Source organism: Lissotriton helveticus, chromosome 11, assembly GCF_964261635.1.
Source record: "Lissotriton helveticus chromosome 11, aLisHel1.1, whole genome shotgun sequence".
Taxonomy (NCBI): domain Eukaryota; kingdom Metazoa; phylum Chordata; class Amphibia; order Caudata; family Salamandridae; genus Lissotriton; species Lissotriton helveticus.
The window spans coordinates 842,680,472-842,700,309 of NC_136072.1; the positions used below are offsets into that span (position 1 = coordinate 842,680,472).

The window sequence follows — 19,838 nt, forward strand, 5'->3', positions numbered from 1 at the left end:
ATCGAGAGCAAAATCGGAAGTCGCATATTTAGAGAGACACGCACGGCCCCCGCCCGTGGCGCCGAATGTGACGTCACATCGAATTGTAGAAGGCATTACCCAATGCGCTTTCGAGGTCGAAGGTCCTTCAAGGGGATTCCCAAACTCATGTTTTTAACTGCCCTCCCCCTTTTGCCGCCCTAGGCTGTCGCCTAGTCTTGCCTAATGGTAGAAACGGCCCTGACTACTGCCCGTTCAGAGCATGGGGCAGTCATGAGATCTCTTGTGAGCCTCAGAGGTCCCTTTTTAACATGCTCTCCACAAACATGTATTTCAGAACTAAGACTAGAATAACAAGTCTGTTTCTTGTCCTTATTGTTTTGTTATGCATGCTTTTACTGCCCTCTTGGAAAAAAATCTTCATTTTATTTGTTTTGGAACAGTGGCTGCAGAGTGTTGTGCAACGCTGATTGTTCAAGTGACATACATCATCCCTAACCACCGATACCAATTGCAGCAGCAGGCAAGTCAAGCGGCCTCTCTCTCCATGAGGATCGCCAAAACAGCTGTTTTACTGATGAACTATTATTGTGAACAATTAATTTACCCGTGATCGAGAGCTGTGTCTGTAAGCAATTTTACATTATTTTTCAATGGACTTCACCTTCATCAAGTTTCCTAGCCTCACCTGTGTGTGCATTCTATGCCTTCAGAAATTTTAGACAACAATAAAAATGTCAAGATAACTCTGGTGATTATTGGTTAATGTTCTTCCTGGACTGAGATCAGAGTTTTGTCTAGTTTAAGTTACGACTCAGCATAAAGGAGCACTGAGGGTTAATATATGCCTTCTGCAAAGAACGTGCAACATGCAGATAATGCAAACAGTAAACAAGGAATCAAAAGGGGGGAGTGAAGAGGTAGTGCTAGAAAGCACTCAGGTGGGCGCACCCTCCTCCAGTTAATGGTATAAATAAACAACAAGGTCCACCTCTAGAAGGTTTCCTGTGAGCCAGAGTATATCAGGCATACACAGTATTTGTTAAAATACCCCTCACACACCAAAAGGGCCCTTGGTGTCATGCTTCATCATCGGGGTCTTCCCGCCCCGCTGCGGGACGGGGGGTGCTACGACTAGCGACTACGCTGGAGCACTTAGATATTGTAAGTGCTATGTGAAGTGTATTGAGTGAGTGTGAGTAGGGTCAGGAGTGATATGGAAAAGTGAGATTTAAAAGAATACCTGGCCTTATGAAAGCAAAAAATTATTTATTAGTCATAGGCTGGTATCGTTAAAAATAGTGTGGCGGAGACAGTCTAGCTTAACAATGGGCTAGTTCTCCTGGTGTTGTCAACATGTTTCGAGGTTGACTGCCTCTTCATCAGGAAAGGGTCAGATCCCTCTGTCACTCACTAAGGTTGGCAACAATGTGTGCTATGTGTATATACAAGTGAATAGAATATAGATTTATAATCCAACTGCAATATGGCATTCAATTTTGAACAGTTATAGCCCTGTCAGTATTTCTGAGTTGTGGGCTGGAATAATTAGGAGTCAGTGCCCCATGAGCCGGTCTGGAAAAGGGGTACATGGAACTTCCATTAGTTCACGAGCAGTCCTCGCATCCTCGAAATTTGCGAATTCGCGGTTCGTGAATTGGTGCGAAAGCGAATTTGCGGTCCGCGAATTTCCCCGTGAAATCGCGGATTGTTTTGCGATTTTGCAGCATACTGAACTGGAGTACTTTCTACTGGCTAATCAGTAAGTGCTACCTCGTTGGGTAAATGTATAGTGCTTTTCCTGCACTACAGCTGCCTAAAGTACCAGAAGAGTTGTCTCCAGTGACCATGTGTGTGTTACTATGCCATCGTGCCGAAGGGCGCAGGGGTCCCTTGAGTGAGCTGTCGACATTAGTGGGTAAATGGCGGGAAGATGGTGCACACCGCTAGTGTGTGGGCGGGGCTTCCATGCGAGTTCACAACATGCCTCTTGTGTGTATAAATGGTCAGAGACCGATCACAGCAGCAGATGAGGAGAAAGAAGCGCCTGGTCTCAGGAACAGCTCAGGGATTGCGCTCATGAAAGTAAAGGATGCAAAGGCCTCTATCCAGCATCACAGCTAATGTATAGCGCTTTTCCTGCGCTACAGCTGCCTAAAGTGCCAGAAGAGTTGTCTCCAGTGACCATGTGTGTGTTACTATGCCATCGCGCCGAAGGGCGCAGGGGTCCCTTGAGTGAGCTGTCCACATTAGTGGGTAAATGGCGGGAACACGGTGCACACCGCTAGTGTGTGGGCGGGGCTTCCATGCGAGTTCACAACATGCCTCTTGTGTGTATAAATGGGCAGAGACCGATCACAGCAGCAGATGAGGAGAAAGAAGCGCCTGGTCTCAGGAACAGCTCGGGGATTGCGCTTGTGAAAGTAAAGGATGCAAAGGCCTCTATCCAGCATCACAGCTAATGTATAGCGCTTTTCCTGCGCTACAGCTGCCTAAAGTGCCAGAAGAGTTGTCTCCAGTGACCATGTGTGTGTTACTATGCCATCGCGCCGAAGGGCGCAGGGGTCCCTTGAGTGAGCTGTCCACATTAGTGGGTAAATGGCGGGAACACGGTGCACACCGCTAGTGTGTGGGCGGGGCTTCCATGTGAGTTCACAACATGCCTCTTGTGTGTATAAATGGTCAGAGACCGATCACAGCAGCAGATGAGGAGAAAGAAGCGCCTGGTCTCAGGAACAGCACGAGGATTACACTCGTGAAAGTCAGGGATGCAAAGGCCTCTATCCAGCATCACAGCTAATGTATAGCGCTTTTCCTGTGCTACAGCTGCCTAAAGTGCCAGAAGAGTTGTCTCCAGTGACCATGTGTGTGTTACTATGCCATCACGCCGAAGGGCGCAGGGGTCCCTTGAGTAAGCTGTCCACATTAGTGGGTAAATGGCGGGAAGACGGTGCACACCGCTAGTGTGTGGGGGGGCCAAACGGGCGAAGCTTCCATGCGAGTTCACATGCCTTTTGTGTGTATAAAAGCCAAAATGTCAGGCACGATCAACTCGGGCACCTGCTTTATCTGGAAGTGCTTCCTGTACTCGGAGCCTCCTTGTCTACTTGTAACTATTCTCTGACCCTGCTTTGAGGGTCAGAGCAGGGTCAGAGAATAGTTGCAATTAGGCAAGGAGGCGCCAGGAAGCACTTACAGGGTTACAGCAGGTGCCCAAGTTGAAGTTAATTTCTTTGTAACGATTTTGTAAATGGTTACAAAGAAATTAGCTTCAACTTGGGCACCTGCTGTAACCCTATAAGTGCTTCCTGAACAACATTCGTCCTGCTCGCGAATTCGCGGATTTTGCCGCAATTTCACGTGATTCGCGGATCGCGAAATCGCGGAAAATCCACAAATCCCGCGAGCAGAACAAATTTTCCGCCCATACTTAATCCGCGGCTTCCGGAAGCCGCAGATGAGGGAGGATGCGAGGACTGCTCGTGAACTAATGGAAGCTCCATTTACCCCTTTTCCAGACCGGCTCATGGGGCACTGACTCCTAATTATTCCAGCCCACGACTCAGAAATACTGACAGGGCTATAACTGTTCAAATTTGAATGCCATATTGCAGTTGGATTATAAATCTATATTCTATTCACTTGTATATACACATAGCACACATTGTTGCCAACCTTAGTGAGTGACAGAGGGATCTGACTCCGTCCTGACGAAGAGGCAGTCAGCCTCGAAACATGTTGACAACACCAGGAGAACTAGCCCATTGTTAAGCTAGACTGTCTCCGCCACACTATTTTTAACGATACCAGCCTATGACTAATAAATAATTTTTTGCTTTCATAAGGCCAGGTATTCTTTTAAATCTCACTTTTCCATATAACTCCAGACCCTACTCACACTCACTCAATACACTTCACATAGCACTTACAATATCTAAGTGCTCCAGCGTAGTCGCTAGTCGTAGCACGCCCCGTCCCGCAGCGGGGCGGGAAGACCCCGATGATGAAGCATGACACCAAGGGCCCTTTTGGTATGTGAGGGGTATTTTAACAAATACTGTGTATGCCTGATATACTCTGGCTCACAGGAAACCTTCTAGAGGTGGATAATGTAAACAGGTCAGTTGGTTACTGCTTTTGTCAGAGAGACCCTTCAGTTACTTGCAGTTTTATACGTTAAAATCCTAATATAGAACAGTGAGCTATTAACAGTCATCAAAGAGCTGCATGCAAACTGCAAAGTATAGTTTAGAGTGTTATGATCCCCCCCCCAGTCTTCAATTATCCTATTGTTGCAAAAAGGGTTAATTTGCGTAGAAATTAGTTCTCATTATTAATGAGAACCCCCAACCATGGTGTTACATTTTCAATTCTGAGTTTGTGCTATTCCAGACCAAGACCTCTTAAAATATACTGCCTACCAGTATGGATGACATGTGACTCCTACATATTGTAGTCCTCTGTCTTATGTAACGTTTCCTATATACTGATTTACACATGTATGATTGATTGTCTCTGTATAATGTGTCCGAGATGTAAAGTGCTCTGACACCTTACACTGGTATGAGTGGTGCTATAAAACTAATTAAATGCATCTGAGAAAGAGAGGGAGAGTGGTTATGGAAACTTGAGGAACACTGTAAAGGGTGGCAGTGAGGGTATCCATGGTGGAGGTGGGCATTGGGTGCGGCAACAAACATTGTCTGACCGGGCGCTATCAGCGCTAAAGCCGGCCCTGCTGTGTGCTGTCTTTATGGCCTGACAGATGCTCACATGCAGCCTACATAATAAATGCACTAGTTTACTGAAAGCAGGCTCTTTCAAATGCAAGTAGTAAAATTCAAGTCATTTGTCAGTGCATAAACTAACGGCACAGGGCATGTCTGGTGACAGATTCCATGGATGGCACCGATCTGTTGCCTCAGGCTGTACTCTGTTCTAGTGGTGCTGAAACAATTTTCAGAATGGGGGTGCTGTCATCAATGTTGCATGCTTGACTGAAGCCTTTGGGATTTTGAAAAATACAAGGGTAGCAGTAGCAGCGCACAAAGAACAGGAGTTGCAATATCATATCACATGAAATCTCTTTATTGATGTCATAACTACACTTTCACAATTGCTTTATCAACCTTCTTGCTTTCTCAAATTTGCCTAAAAAGGCACTCTTTGCCCACTCTTTTATTTCAACATTTTCTGGGGGTTGGAGGAGAATCCCCCCGAAACCTAACTTATGGCAGTCTGGGTCGCTCATCGCCACAGGGCAGTCATCCCAAACCTTTACGTCTCACCACTTTAAAATGTCACCAGCCACCACTGACTTGTATATATTTTATTTTAATTATTTTCTGTGGTTAACTGGTCTCTTTGTACGTATCGTTTTTCAATGCAATTGTAGTGGTCTCACTTTCTATTGTAACATTTAATTTCTATTATAAAGCTATCTAATGCCTTTGGAAAATGTGCACACTATATTAAACATCATAAATAATAAAAAAACGAAAATATATTAGTTTGTATGCCTGACCTTCAACATGGTAAGAGCCCTAAACATGTAATACTTTGGGTCAGCAGATACACTTATGGTGCAACATAAAATAACGATAATCAGAAAATGGTGTACAATTAGCCAGAATGAAGCCTAGAATACTTGACTGATCCGAGTCTACCTAAGGTTCTTGTTGGAGAAAAAAAACCTCCAACAAACACCCCTAATAGCAGGGTATCCTTAATACAAGTAACTTTGAACAGAAAGGAACATGTCTGAAATAAAAATGTAAAAAAACAAGCACTAACAAAGTCAGTAGATCTTGCCTTTGGTACCTTTTGGCTTTGTAAATTTCTTTAGGCAGTGATGTATAGTGTCTGGACGCACTTTACCCATCCAAAATGGCGGACGCCACTAGGATCAGTAAATAAAAAAGTGCAATTATTTAGCATAAAAGTGCCATGTAAAATAAGAGAACAGTGGGTGTTTCTAATGGAGGATCTGATGGGGGAATGGGAAAAGGAGCACAGGAAGGGAGAGAACACCACAGAAACATACAGGTGAGAAAGAGCAACAGGGAGTGTAGGGTGTGGTAAAGAAGCACATGAATGACAGAGAGCAGCATGGAGGGAAGGAGGCACATGGACAAGAAAGAGCAACACGGAGAGGGAGGGGAAAGACAAGCTCACGAGAGAGACTGCTGGAAAAGACATGCACTCTTGTGGAGTACTTAAACAAAAAGACACTCCCTAACGGTGAGCAGTGGAAGGAAAGAAGTATGGAGGCTATGCCTGAAAGGAGGAACAAACAAGATGGAAAAGGCAAGACATTGAATAAGACACAAGTGTTGAAAGTGGAAGAGAAAACCAATGGTAAGCAGTGGGTGGGCTTTAAGACTACTGTAAAATCTCAGTAAGCTGGCCATATGTCTTTTGCAACCTGACAGATAGCAATGCCTGGTAAGCTCAACCAAAAAATGCTACAGCTGATCGATTTTAACAGGTAATACACTGACCATCAGTAAAGCATGTCAGACATGCAGTATGTTCCTATCATATAATCCACATCTTTTAGCTTTTAAGTTTACTCAGACCTCTGCCTCTTCTCCAAAGAGTTCGTGCGCTAGATGAGATCTTTTGAGATGACCTGTTAAAATGACTGTTAGTGGTGGTGGTGATAAAGGTTGTTGTGAAGGAAATATCTGCATAGGGCATGCTGTTAGAATGGATCTTAGATGGGACATGCCAAATGTACAACATGAGGATAGACTGGGGAGGGCTTTAATAATGCTCATTTTAATTATTTTATTTATTTGAGAGTTTTATAGAGCGCTAACCAGACCCGTGAGGGTATCAGAGCGCTTTACAGGATTGACAGGTGGTAAAAACAGTCTTAGGACGGGTGATTACAATTGGGATAGGAACAGGTGGATGCATTAAACAAGGAAAGAAATAATAGGCAGTAACATATCCCAGATACAGTTGGGATAAAAACAGGTAGATACATTATATGAGAGAACAGCTGTCTCAATTCCCAGCTGGGATGCCCAGAAATGCCGGGTAGGTATAATCCGGAAGAGCAATGGGTAATGCTGTAATAGAAGGAGAAACAACATCTCTGAGGTGATTGAAATGCTAGCGTTCAGCTTAAGTGAGGAATTTGCCCATAAGGAAAGTTTTGGGCTCCGTTTTAAAATGTGCCAAAGATGGAAGTCTTTTGATGGTGGGCGAGAGTGAGTTCCATATTCTTGGGGCGGCTCCAGAGATGGCCCGATTGTATGGGGTTTTTTCCGCAAGCATGCTGGTTGGAGCAAAAGGTCTCTGGCAGACAGTGAATTTCTGGCTCCTCCAGATATCATGAGTTTCTGGGTGAGAAAAGCTGGGGACTTAGAGTGTAGAGCCTTGTGAGTGATGCAAGTCAGCTTAAGTTGGATTCTGGCCTCGAGAGGAAGCCAGTTTAGAGCTTGAGGCGAGGAGAGATATGGTTGAATTTCTTAGAGCCTGTTCGAAGTCTGGTGGCGGCGTTAAGGCAGGTTTTCAATGGGGCCAAAGCAGGGCCGGACTGGCCGTTGCGGGCACCGGGCAATCCCCCGGTGCGTCGCAAGGGTGGGGGCCGGTTTAGGGCCCCTGGGGGCCGTTTTTCTTACAGGACCGTTTCTGCAGCTTAGCTGCAAAATCGGCCATATAACAAAATCGGCCGAAAACCGCACCCCCACCCCCCGATGTCGAGCACTTTGCCAGGGCCGGTGTTCGTTCCCAGTCCGGCCCTGGGACAAAGAGTTCTTGGGTAGACCTGCGAGGGTAGAGCACCTATATTATAGTCTGGAGATGACTATTGCCTGGGTTGCCATTTTTAGGTCTGGGGTGTCAAGGAAAGGTTTCAGGTGTCTTAGGTAGCTCAAGGGAAATCTAGCAGTTTTGGGCATAAAATTGAAATGGCCACGCATATTCAAGTTGCAGTCTAGGGTTATTCCCAGGGATTTAGCAGAGTCCACAATGGTAGGAGGGCAGTTTAAAGCTGGGATAGTCTTGATCCATTCCTGAATGTCTGAATTGGTTTTGGTGGGAAGATAAGGAGAAATTTCTTTTTTTGCGTTATGTTTGAGCTGTTTAGAGGGGAGCCAATGCACCGTCAGTTTCAAGGCCTCATTCAGGGAGAGACTGTCCTCGGGGGGGAAGAGATTTTAATGTAGATCTTTGTGTCATCGGCATACATATGATAGGCGATGTTGGCGGTGCGTAGCAGTAGCACCTCTGTGAGCGGTACAAGGTAAAGATTGAAGAGGGTAATGGACAAGGTTGATCCTTGGGGGACTCCAACCGTGATCGGAGACGGAGCGGATAAGTTACCGTTGATTAGGATTCTCTGTGAGCGATTCTTGAGGAAGGACCTAAACCATTCAAGAATTGTGCCATCCAATCCCATTCGGAGTTTGAGGCGATCCAGGAGCGTTTCGTGGTTGACCGCAGGAATGCCGAGGATAGGTCTAGGAGGATTAGGAGACAGGTTTTGCCTTGGTCAAGGGCTTGTAGGGCATCATCCACGATGTGGAGGAGGGTGGTTTCCATGCTGTGTCCAGGTCTGAACCCGGATTGGAAGTCATCAAGTAGGTGGAAGTTGGTAATGTGTTGGCTCAACTGCAGTTGCACACATTTCTCCAGAACTTTCGCTAGGAGTGGGATGTTCAATATTGGTCTATAGTTGTTAGGGGAAGCAGGATCCAGTGTAGGCTTTTTTAAGATGGGGATGACTTGTCTGGCTTTGAGAGAGTCAGGTATCAATCCCTGTAGTAGGGATGCATTGATTATTGCAGTCCAAGAAGGGATGATCGCCTGAGAGACGGCGGCTAGGCAGTTAGAAGGGAGAGGAGCATTGTAGTGATTGTTCGGGTTTAAGGAAGAAAGAATTTTCGAGACAGAGTGTTTGTCATAGACTTTAAAGTTGGACCATTGTGCTAGGTTTTTGGGTGAAGTGTGGGAGGGCAGTGCGGAGAGAAGAGGTAAAGCAGGCTTAGTTTGGTAGTGCATTGCAGAATTGGGTTTGTTTACTAGGGCAGTGATTTTGTCACAGAAGGAGGTAAGTTCCTTGCATGATATTAGAGATTTAAGTTTTTTTTTTTAGGTTTTAGCCAGTTTGGTAGATTGAGGTTTGACCAGGTCAACTGGCTTGCGAGGTCTGTTCTTGGCGTTATCCAGTTCTATTCTGAAGAATTCTTTTTTTGCGTTGAGGATTTGACTATTGTAGGCATTTCTGGACTGACAGAGCAGTTTCAGATGGGCTGCTGACGGGTGCCTTTTCCAGTTACGTTCTGACTGCCGGAGGGATCTCCTCTCCAAGAGATGCAGATTACTTTGTGTAATGAGGAGAATCATAAACGGTTAACAAGATTTACGAGGCTTTGTTTGGAGTACTGTGTGGTAATAGGTTCAGTCTTAGATTATCATGATTCTGAGCAGACCACTGCAGCAATAAAAACTTTCTTAGATCAACCTGAGGAGAAGTAGAGGGGCCTAAAGATATACTTATTTTTACCTTATGAATATTTTCCAAACACGTTTTCATCTTTTCAACCTCAGATTCCATCTAAATATCAGAAAAAAATAACATTAAAAGCTATTCAAACATTGCACATGGTTCAGTTTATCAGATGAGCCTTATAAGAAACCACAGATAAAATTTAATTAGATAACATGCATATAAATAATGTATAGCAGTTATGTCCAAGCAAAACTAGTACATACATTTTAAAAGGTATTTCTGCAATGATTTATCATTTATTGACTCTGCACTTCTCAATTGCTCTATATTACTTCACCATGGATGCAATAGCTAAAAACCTCTACTTTGTTGTGGAACATAAATGAGGTTGACACCTTGTTGTGACACGAAAACAACATATATTTTACAGATATTAGAGTCGTCCAGGGTTCTGATTCTTTTTTACATTGCTCTAGACATGATGTCTGTGTGTGTGGCTCAGACATGTTTCAGGATTATAACTTCAAGGAGCCAGTTGCAGTATAACAAAAGAGCAAGTGAAACAAGAATAGTTTTCTATATGGAATGCATATGTTAAATAAATGATTAATAATGTGCAACGATTCAGTGTACTTTTGAGATGTAAAATAGTCCCTCATGAATTGCAATGCAAGCACTTCATAGGAGGTAGAAAAATACCTCAAACAGTCAATAGCATGAGGTGAGAAAGAAATACTCACCTGGGCGAAGCCAAAGTGCAGTCTATGAATGTTTTAAAGTATTTGTAACAATGGGATTTGAAAACAGATGTACTATCAAGCCAGACATAAAAAGATGACCCAAGTGTGAAATTAATGACTTCATTATGGGACAGAGCAGGCCTCTGACAGGAAAGGCTTTCTAAAATTCGAAAATGCACTTTCTTTTAGGAAGGTCATGTGGTATTTCAACAGTGAATTCAAGGTCTATCTTGGAGACTGTGAAAATGACACTTCTTCAACATCACACTCCAATGACAGGAGGTAACCTCATATTAATCAGCGCAAAACTAATTCCATGAGTTTCATTCCTAGCCCAAAAATAAATAAAAAGTCTAGAATTTTGCATACCAGACCCAACTTCTGTTTTGAATAATCAATAGATTTTACATGAATGGTGCTAAAGCCCCATTAAAATTAAACCTAAACATATAAACGGTTTGAATATTAGGTTGTGTCATTGGCAGATGTGTTTCAGCTTTGTTTCAGTTGTTTACTAAAGTTTCCCGGTGTGGCTTCTTTTTTTATTTTTTTTTATAAATCTTTTTATTAACAGTGAGAGTGAGAGTCTATGACATTCACATAGCTGTTCTTGAGAAGAAAACCATAAAACAGCAATCGTCATGCTGTTGTATCATCAAAGTAAATATATCTAAGGTCACACATTTAGTCTTAAGCTACATTTTACAGCAGCAGCCAGTGGCGGCCGGCTCGGATCAGCGAGGGATTGTTAAAAAAAAGATAACATTTAAAAAAAGAAGAAAATAGGACCTTTTGTCGCACCTCTCCTGTGTCTTCTCTCCCAGCCGAACAGGAAGCACATCCAGGCTCCCTTGACCAATAACAACGCTGCAATGCAGCGTTGTGATTGGTATGAGCTCCATGATTCGTCAATCAGACGGGAAATGGGAGCCTGGGCATGCTCTCCACTCAGGCAGTAATTCAGCCTGGGTGGGGAACATGAAAAGTGCTCTTGACGGTTTGGCCGTCCAAACAGTCATGTGCACTTAGGAGGGGGCAAACCACTCCTCCCCTGCTCCTCTGTCATTGAAGCAGCCCCTCCCTACCACACAAAGCTGCAACAGCAGGGAAAAAAATTTGATAGTATCCTTAAGTTATTATTATTTTATGTTTCCTTTATTTCATTGCTAAAAGCAGTGGGTTGACGCTCCTCCGCCTTAGTGGAGGATCCACCACTGGATGCAGTCTAACAAAAGAACTGCTTGATGGCCCAATCACTAAAAGCTAATGGGAACACAAATGAGGCAAGGAATACATCCTCAAAATAACATGGCCTAGATAGACAGCCCATTCAAGCAATGGCCAACCATGAAAAACATCTGAAAGACAATGGCAGAAGAAAGCGGACTCAAAATCCGCTCTCTCTCTGTAGCTCTACTTCCTATTGTAGATTAGAAGTTGGACGCATCATAAAAAAGAATGGAAGATGGATTTGTTGAGAAATTTTGTTGCAATATTCTTCAGTCTGCCAGTCACAGCCTTTCTATGAAAAAAAGATGATTAGAGTATGCCAAAAAGCATAGATTTAAAATGTTGATATAAAGATTTATTAACAAAGTAGCAGTGGATGGGAGAAGTCAAGTGCGGGGGGATGAGAAAAACAAAAAGAGTGGAAAAACATTTCCCATGGAGGGTGGTGTGGGGTGAGTCACTGAAAATAAAATAATCAAGTTGAAAGATTTAAGGGTACGTGAGTGGGTAAAAAATGAAGAGTATGAAGAAGGAGGCATAATGCAGAGGCGGCCAGCATAGATCTGGGGAGGTCGGCTGAGGAGTTAAGGCGGTATAATTGAAAAAAACCAAAAAATTCCGTTGCCTTCTTGCCGCTCTATCCCACGTCGTCGCCGCCGAACAGGAATCAGCTAGCTTCACCTGAGCCAATCACAATGCTGCAATGCAGCGCTGTGATTGGTCTGAGTACCGTGGTTTGGCACTCAGACGGGGACTAGGATCCTGTGCATGTTCTCCTCCCAGGCTGTAATGCCGATCAATGTAAAGACAGGGGCCCCCTGATACTAGTGAAAAGTACACCTGGGCAGGAAAATACATGCTGTGAAATTCCTAGGGATACTTCATAAACAATCTAGAACATATTTATATAAAGGATAGTAGTGACACTAAGAAATAGGAAAATACAAAATGATTTATTGCAATACAAAATCATTAAAAAATTTAGGGCTACAATTCACAGAAAAACTATTCAACATTCTAACTTTGATCAGTCATCCATGCACACATACTACATTCTAAAGGTTTGTATACATTGTCGGCATACTAAGATGATTGAGTGTCTGACAAAAACCATACATATGGTGTTTAACACATAGAATCTCATGGATTTCTATAATTATAGGGTGGTTTCCAAGATGTCTCAACGTGCGTTTCGGCAGGGAACTGCCTTCTTCAGGAGAGCCATCTCCAATATAGTATTTTGAATGCACAAATGTCTACCCAGGCGGAGTGCCAAATTGCAAGATGATAAAACGACATGAATACAGGTCCCCCAAAGTGATGCACAATGCGGGGCACTGATGCTCCGGAGGAGGCCCAAAGGGGTATGGAACTTCCGAAAATCTGGGTCCTTCAGAATCTCATAAATGGTAGGATGGGCGAGCTGCTATTACCCAGGGAATGCGGGCTATAAGACAGTTGATGCCCGAATAATCTGCCATGCCCGCGAAAGCTGGCTATAATGGAGTGGATACCAGACAAATCGCCATGATAGGTATGTCTGATTGAGCAGCTCGAGTTCCTCCGCATCCGCGTCTGGTGACGGCAGGTGTGCAAGCCCATCAAAGCATAATGCACACTTTAGTGTGCCAACCACTCCTCCCTGCAGGCCCTCCCTCATGCTGCCGCAGCAGGGAAGAATAAAATGATAATAACATTGTGTTATTTTATTTTTCCGTTCTTTTACTGCTGCACAGCAGCAGTGGGTTGACGCTCATACGCCTTAGCGGAGGAGCCACCACTGGCATAATGATTGAAAGAAGCAACAATACACCAATAGAAGAGCAGAAGTGTAAAATAAAACTAAACCATTGTACAACAGCGAACCCAAGTTGCTCCGCGTGATGGTGAGAATTCCGGCAAAGTCTGTGTTTTGGGTCATGTCACAACTTCAAGTGCAAGAGTATAAAGTGAAGAGGCTGATGATCGCAAATGGACGTAGGTCAATGCCCTGCATCTAAAAATTCCCTTCCCCTCCCATTGTAATAGCAAGTGGGGTTACCAGACCTACCCAAATATTGGGGTAGCTATCTCAACTTGAGGGCGAATGGCTGTCCCTTGTAAAGATTTCTGATGATCCTCAGAGTGCCGATTACATTTCCTCACTCGACCTCAAGCCTTTATACAGGATTCAGCTAAAGTGGTAAAAAACAAATGAAACCTTGCTGAGAGCACTCAATTAATTAATAAAACAGTCCTCTTCTTAGCAACTTTAAAGTATGTTTTCATATATTTACAAAGGCTTTTTGTCAGACGCTAGACTAAGAATACTGCACAGCTGGGTTCCTCCTCTTGCGACATGGTACAAAGGAACTTGTGGTCTATGTATGTCACTTTCAACAGCTCGAAGTGAAGGTTAGCTGGACCAGTGAGCCAACACAGCAGCTGCATTCAATAATGATTTAAGTGAGAAGAAAAAGGATGCTTTGGCTTTCGTGCTCAACAGACCGACTATGTGTGATGCATGGACAGACTAAACTCTCCAGACAGAAGCCGAACAGAGAACATATTATGCAGAGCGAAGATAGGGCTTGCGACAAACTTTTTCCCCATCCTGTGCCTTTAAGTCAGAAAGTCCAGTGAAGAACTGATGCAGATAGGGCCACTCCATAATTAGCTCCGAAAAGAGAGGGGATGGAAGTTGAGGATGAGTTCTTACTGCGACAGGAACAGATATTGCATTAGAAACTGTCCTGCTTTGGTAATACTAAAGGTCCTCCTTTCCACTACAAACCAGGGACGGAGGGGTAGTCTCAATTATTAAAAAGTTGGCTTCTAATATATAACGCTTCTTTCCGCTGGTACAAATCACTATTTCGCGAGGCCCAAAGAAGATCATTGTTTTGGTGGATTGTGGGGCATGTTGCTGGTTTAGTGACATCTATTTTACCAATAAACAAAATTAACCCTTCAAAAGTGAGCTTTTTTAGAAGATATACAGAGTGCTTATGGGCACTCAAGATACGCATCACAGCATACTTCGCCCTGGGTGCAACTCTTGTAAACAGAACACCTGGACATGCACCTGTAGTGTGTTTATCTAGGTACCTATATTGATACTCCTATTTCTGACCCTTGTCCGGTTATTAATTCACTAATGTCCATACAACGGCACAGAAACCCGTCTTCAGATAAGGTCATAGCGCATGCTGTCACATTAAGCAAGCACTATCCCTTCAGCCCCCTAGAGAAGCACACCGAGTTCTCAAAACAAATCAAACCTCCAACAGACCTGGGAAATCCCCGCGACCATTGTTTTGATTTCGCTCGAGAACTTCTGCAAAGAATGTAAGAACGACCAGTCCTTATGACATTCTTGCTGACGTCTTATGTCCATCCTTACGTCAAACACGGCACCTTTCAGGTATAAATATACCGACGTTGCCCTAAGCTAAGACACGGTGGTGACGAGCTTGGAGCAGCGCTACTTGCCGGAGAGCCCAGCTGATGCAGAAAAGCCCACGGACGCTGCCCCTCCCTTTTGACGCGCTGAGAGAGACGCTGCCTTTTCTCCTGCCGAGAAATCCAGCCTCCGGCGTTCCCAGCCGCCCTCGCGGGTAACTGGGATATCGAGTCCTGAGACAGAGATACCAACCCTCCAGCCTTCTAAATCCCAGGTACTGAACTGACTAACCTCTTACAGAGAATTCTTGAGTCAGATTCTTGGCAAAGCAAACTTAACTTAACCTGCTACTCACTTACTCCCTCCCAAGTATTAGGCTTAGGTCAGGTACACCGGGGTAGGCGTAGTTAGAAGCACCAGTTGAGTACGATTAGTCAATGTATATATGTATGTATATCTTTTATCCATTTTAAGTATCATATGGGTAAGAAACCATATAAATGCTTTTACAGTATTATTTTATAATTCTGTTTTTACTGTATGCACTTTACTTAACTATAAGTATTGCAATAATAGCGATTCATTTCTCTTGTATGAGAAAAGAGACTGATCAATAAGTAACATCTTTTATTGAACCACGCCCATCTCTTATTTCTCTACAAACTGGTGAAACTAAGAATGCACGTAGTGACTGAGTAAAATAAGTTGTCTTTTGTTTTCACACGACTCTGGAGATATACTCTTGATTAGGGGAGAGCAAAGTTGTCATGTTCTATGGTTGTCAGAAACTAAATCCCTTCTTGTCTATCCAGGGAGGTTAAACTCCTCCTTGCCTATTCAAGAAAGTTTCTAGTGAACTCTGAGCTAGCTGGCACACATAACTTTAAGTCTAATATCGTCAGTAGAAGACCTAGTTAACCACAGTCCTACGTCTATACTATTGAAGATATTATTCCAATGCGCAGAGCCTATTGGGATAATAGGAACTACACTACACACCAATTTGGCCAATGACATAATGGACTTTGTTGCACCCCTCATTATCAAGGCCAGCACCTTCATCTTCCTCGGAGACCTCAACTTTCATCTAGAAGACTGCACCGACCCTAACTTTACACCCTTTACAACTTTACAACTTTTCTAGGCTAGAAAGCCTAGAAAACCTTGGCCTCACCCAGCACCACCAGACACCAAAGGGACCGGATATTCTCTGCAATCAGCAACATGACAGTCGACAAGCCAGCAACTATTACCTGGATAGACAAAGCACTGGTCAGTTTCAAATAACTGTCCTGCACCAACACAGACCTACAACCACCGGAACCACCCGCCACAGCTGGAAGTTTCTGCCCTCTCCGGGTGCTGGCCCAAGCACACCAGCAACTTGCCAAAAGCCATCAAGAATCTCAACACCTGGATCACCAGATGCGCAAATGGACTGCCTCTCCTCAAGAGCAACCCAACAGCAAGAGCCCAAATGAAGGCCAGCTGGTACCCAAAGGAACTCAGTCTGACAAAACACCACTGCAAGTTACGGGAATGCAAATGCAGAACAAGTCAAGTGAACGCAGATAAAGACGTGTTCAAATCAGGCGTAAGATGCCTCCACAAGCAGATATGAGGCACCAAGCACACAGATCTTGCAGATTGCATCAATGCCAGCTAACAGAAGCAAGGATGTCTTCTCTATCATTAAAGATTTCACCACTCCTCCTGCTGCCTCCAGCAACAGCACCCCTTCACAAGACCTTTGCAACAAGCTCTCATAATTCTTCAGAAACAAAGTCACCTCAATAGACAGCATGCTAGACCCTCATCCGTGCCCAGTCACAACTCAACTTCCCATCACGGCTGATGAACAAACTCTCACCTAGTGGCCTACTGTGTCCACTGTCAATATTGCTGCTACCATGAAGACCACTCATGGGCTCCATCTTACCCTTGCCCCACTATACCTTCACCAAAGGACTCCTACCGATCAGTGAATAACTAGCAACCTTCCTCAAAGCCTCCATAGGATCAGCCACATTCCCAGAAACCTGGAAGCTTGTTAACATTATACCCCTGATTCTGAAACCATCCACTGACCCAGCTATGCGTTCCAACTACAGATCCACCTCTCTCCTACCAAAAATGGCTAAAGTCTTAGAGAAACTAATCCACAGATGACTCACCGACCCCCTCAGCAACCACCAGCTCCTCTGTGCCACGCAGTCTGAATTCAGGCCCTCATACAGCACTCATAACCACCAAAGATGACATCTTCATGATCCTTGATAGATGACATATGGCATTATCCTGGACCTCTCTGCAGCATTTGACACAGTCTCATACCCCATCCTCATCAGGCACCTGAAGGAGATTGGCATCCAAGTACCTGGTCTCTGCTGGATCTGCTGCTTCTTAACCGATAGAAGACAAGCAGTCAGCCTGGCACCTTACTCCTCTTGAGCCCGCAAACTTATCTGTGGAGTGCCTCATGGTTCATCGCTCATTTCACACTTTTCAACGCATATATGATCCATTTGGCCAAGGTCACCCACACACACAAAATAACCACATCCTCTCCGAAACCAACGACACACAACTCATACTCTCCCTCTCGGATACAATTCCCAGCACAAGAAACAAGTTCACAACCTGCATGACTGAAGGCGCTACCTGGTTGAAAGCCAACTGTCTCAAGTTCATCACCAACAAGACAGAAGTAGTGATCTTCAGCAAGAACATCCCAAAATGGGACTTCAACTGGTTGCTGGCTAAACTCGGACACCCACCCACACCCAGAACCCACACCAGCAACTTCAGAATAATCATCAACAGCAAATTGGACATGACTGGCAAGTCATTTCTGAAGGCACTGCATCCTACTTCTACACCCTGAAAAAGCCTAAGAAGATGTTCAAATGGCTCCCAAACAGCACTAGAAAAACTGTAACTCACCAAGCAACTCACTAGAAGACTATATAACTTCCAGAACTTGGCTGCTACAACTCATTCTCAACCTCCCACATTGAACTCGCTTCACTCCATACCTAAGGGAGCTCCAATGACTGCTGATACACATACATGCTCAATTCAAATTCCTCACATAACAGTTCAGGCCCAGCATAAATTGCTCCTAAAGCATGGAACAGCCTCATCTCTTGTTGAATTCCACTGCAAGCTGAAGACCAGGCTTTTCAATAGACCTAACTACCATGGACAGGGCTAGGCACACGACACACAGTTGATGGACGAAATGCAGAAAAAAAATCAAAATATTCACCCCCCCAGTCAAGAGATCTGGGTTAAATCCATCATTCTTTTGCTCACCATTCCACCCCAGTTTAGACCTGGCCATATGCAAATCAGTCTTGACCCTGTGCCTCGTGGGAACAGTCCAGCCCGAACTGCCAAGCCAGGTCCTCCCTGGACCGGAAACAAGCATCCTAGGACCGGTTTCGTGGTTTCACCCCTCTTCAGCCAGGATAGCTTGATTCAAGTGGCACAGTGAGCACAGGACCCACGTCTGGGCATACCCGGCGCACTTAGGGCGAGAAAGTAAAAGACACACAATTGATGGACTGAATGCAGAACAAATCAAAACATTCCCCCCAGTCAAGAGATCTGGGTTAAATCCAGCATTCTTTTGCTCACCATGCCACCCCAGTTTAGACCAAGGCTAGGCACACACCTGCTCATCACCAAGATACCAAGATATCCCCGTGTACAATAGGGCACTTTACAAACACACATAACATAACCACACCTACATTCCCATCAATATTGGGGACCTCTTAACTAAAAAAAATCATCAATTGGAAAGATAAATATATGGAATTATCATAAGACTGTTCTCAACGAGTGTTGGTCGTGACCTGGGTGGCAACTTCCGCAGCCCTTAACTTTTTTTATAGTCCAAACCAAGAAAGATCACCTTCACTCTGTAGCCTATGAAAGTTTATCAACAAGCCTCCGCTATCACACTCATCGCTGGAGCGAGGACGCCTCATTTGTTATGGTATGAAGGTGTTTGTACATACTATTCACGTGCCTACAAGAGTACCTGATGAATAAACTGTTACCACACATACCGGAATTATTCGGGCACTCGACTGAGGGACATACATAACACATTTTAACTTTATATTATTCTCTGGTATTTCTTGTAGCGTACCTTCTGCCACTGGCGTGGCCTCGTAGCGCTTTTACGAGTCGTGTGAATTTCCACCCGGCTCCGGATTTTCCAACCACGCCTTAGGAGCGCTGTGTTGGCAACTCAGTAACTGAGGTGCGGGACTCACTTGTGCGAAGGCGGAAGGATCGCTGAACCTACCCACAGCTCGTGGAGTCCACGCGCCACGTCAGTTTCCCTACACCCGCTCGGGACGAACACCCATGCACAGCAGTGTGACCTCAAATGGCACCCGATCATGCCGCCGGAGGGCGAGAGCCTCTCTGCACCCGAAGACAGAGCCAGGGAAGGGAGCAGGAACAGTCCGACGAGGAGCGCCCAGGCGAGTCCTGGGAGGAGCCTGCCGCAGGTGGGAGTCAGGGCAAAGGCATGTTTGCTCTCCAGTGGCATGTGATAGGAACTGGTTCACCTGCTTCACTGCACAAAGACACGCACAAAACTCCCTCGTTACACGACACAAAACTACCTTAGTTATTTAATATTCATTAACAATGACACATATGCTCGCTCGCAGCTATCAACTGACTGCAACAGCCCCAATGTCCAGAAGGTAAATGGCAGCTGATGCTATATATATATTTTTGCTTAGCTGACAGCGCGGTGCGTGTGGAAGAGACGTACTTGTGATCGGAAAAATGAAACTACAAGCCCCAGGGTGCTTTGTGCTGGTGGTTAAAAAGAAACCGAGATTGTAAATCTTTCCGTCCGCTAACTTGAAAGTTCCCAGCAATGCACAGCTGTTAAAGGTTAGAATGAAATAATGTGCTATGAATATAAGCAATCCGCTGTACAACTTCAGCAAAGTCCGCGTTTTGTGTCACGTCACGACTCCAAGTAATCCCAAGAGTAAACTGATGCGTGAACTCT

General features: G+C 44.6%; 1 protein-coding gene across 2 annotated transcripts in view; it reads right to left on the reverse strand.

Annotated features, from left to right (window-relative positions):
• The window catches only part of LOC144791242 (synergin gamma-like), a 123,002-nt gene extending 103,627 nt beyond the window's left edge, over window positions 1-19,375 (reverse strand). For both annotated transcript variants that reach the window (XM_078665898.1, XM_078665897.1), the window contains exons 1-2: window positions 18,954-19,375; window positions 9,497-9,547 (exon numbers count right to left, since the gene is read on the reverse strand). In XM_078665898.1, coding sequence (XP_078522024.1) covers window positions 9,497-9,547 — 51 coding nt within the window. In that variant the 5' untranslated portion in view covers window positions 18,954-19,375. The remainder of the gene's footprint in view (window positions 1-9,496; window positions 9,548-18,953) is intronic.
• Window positions 19,376-19,838: the final 463 nt, after the last annotated feature.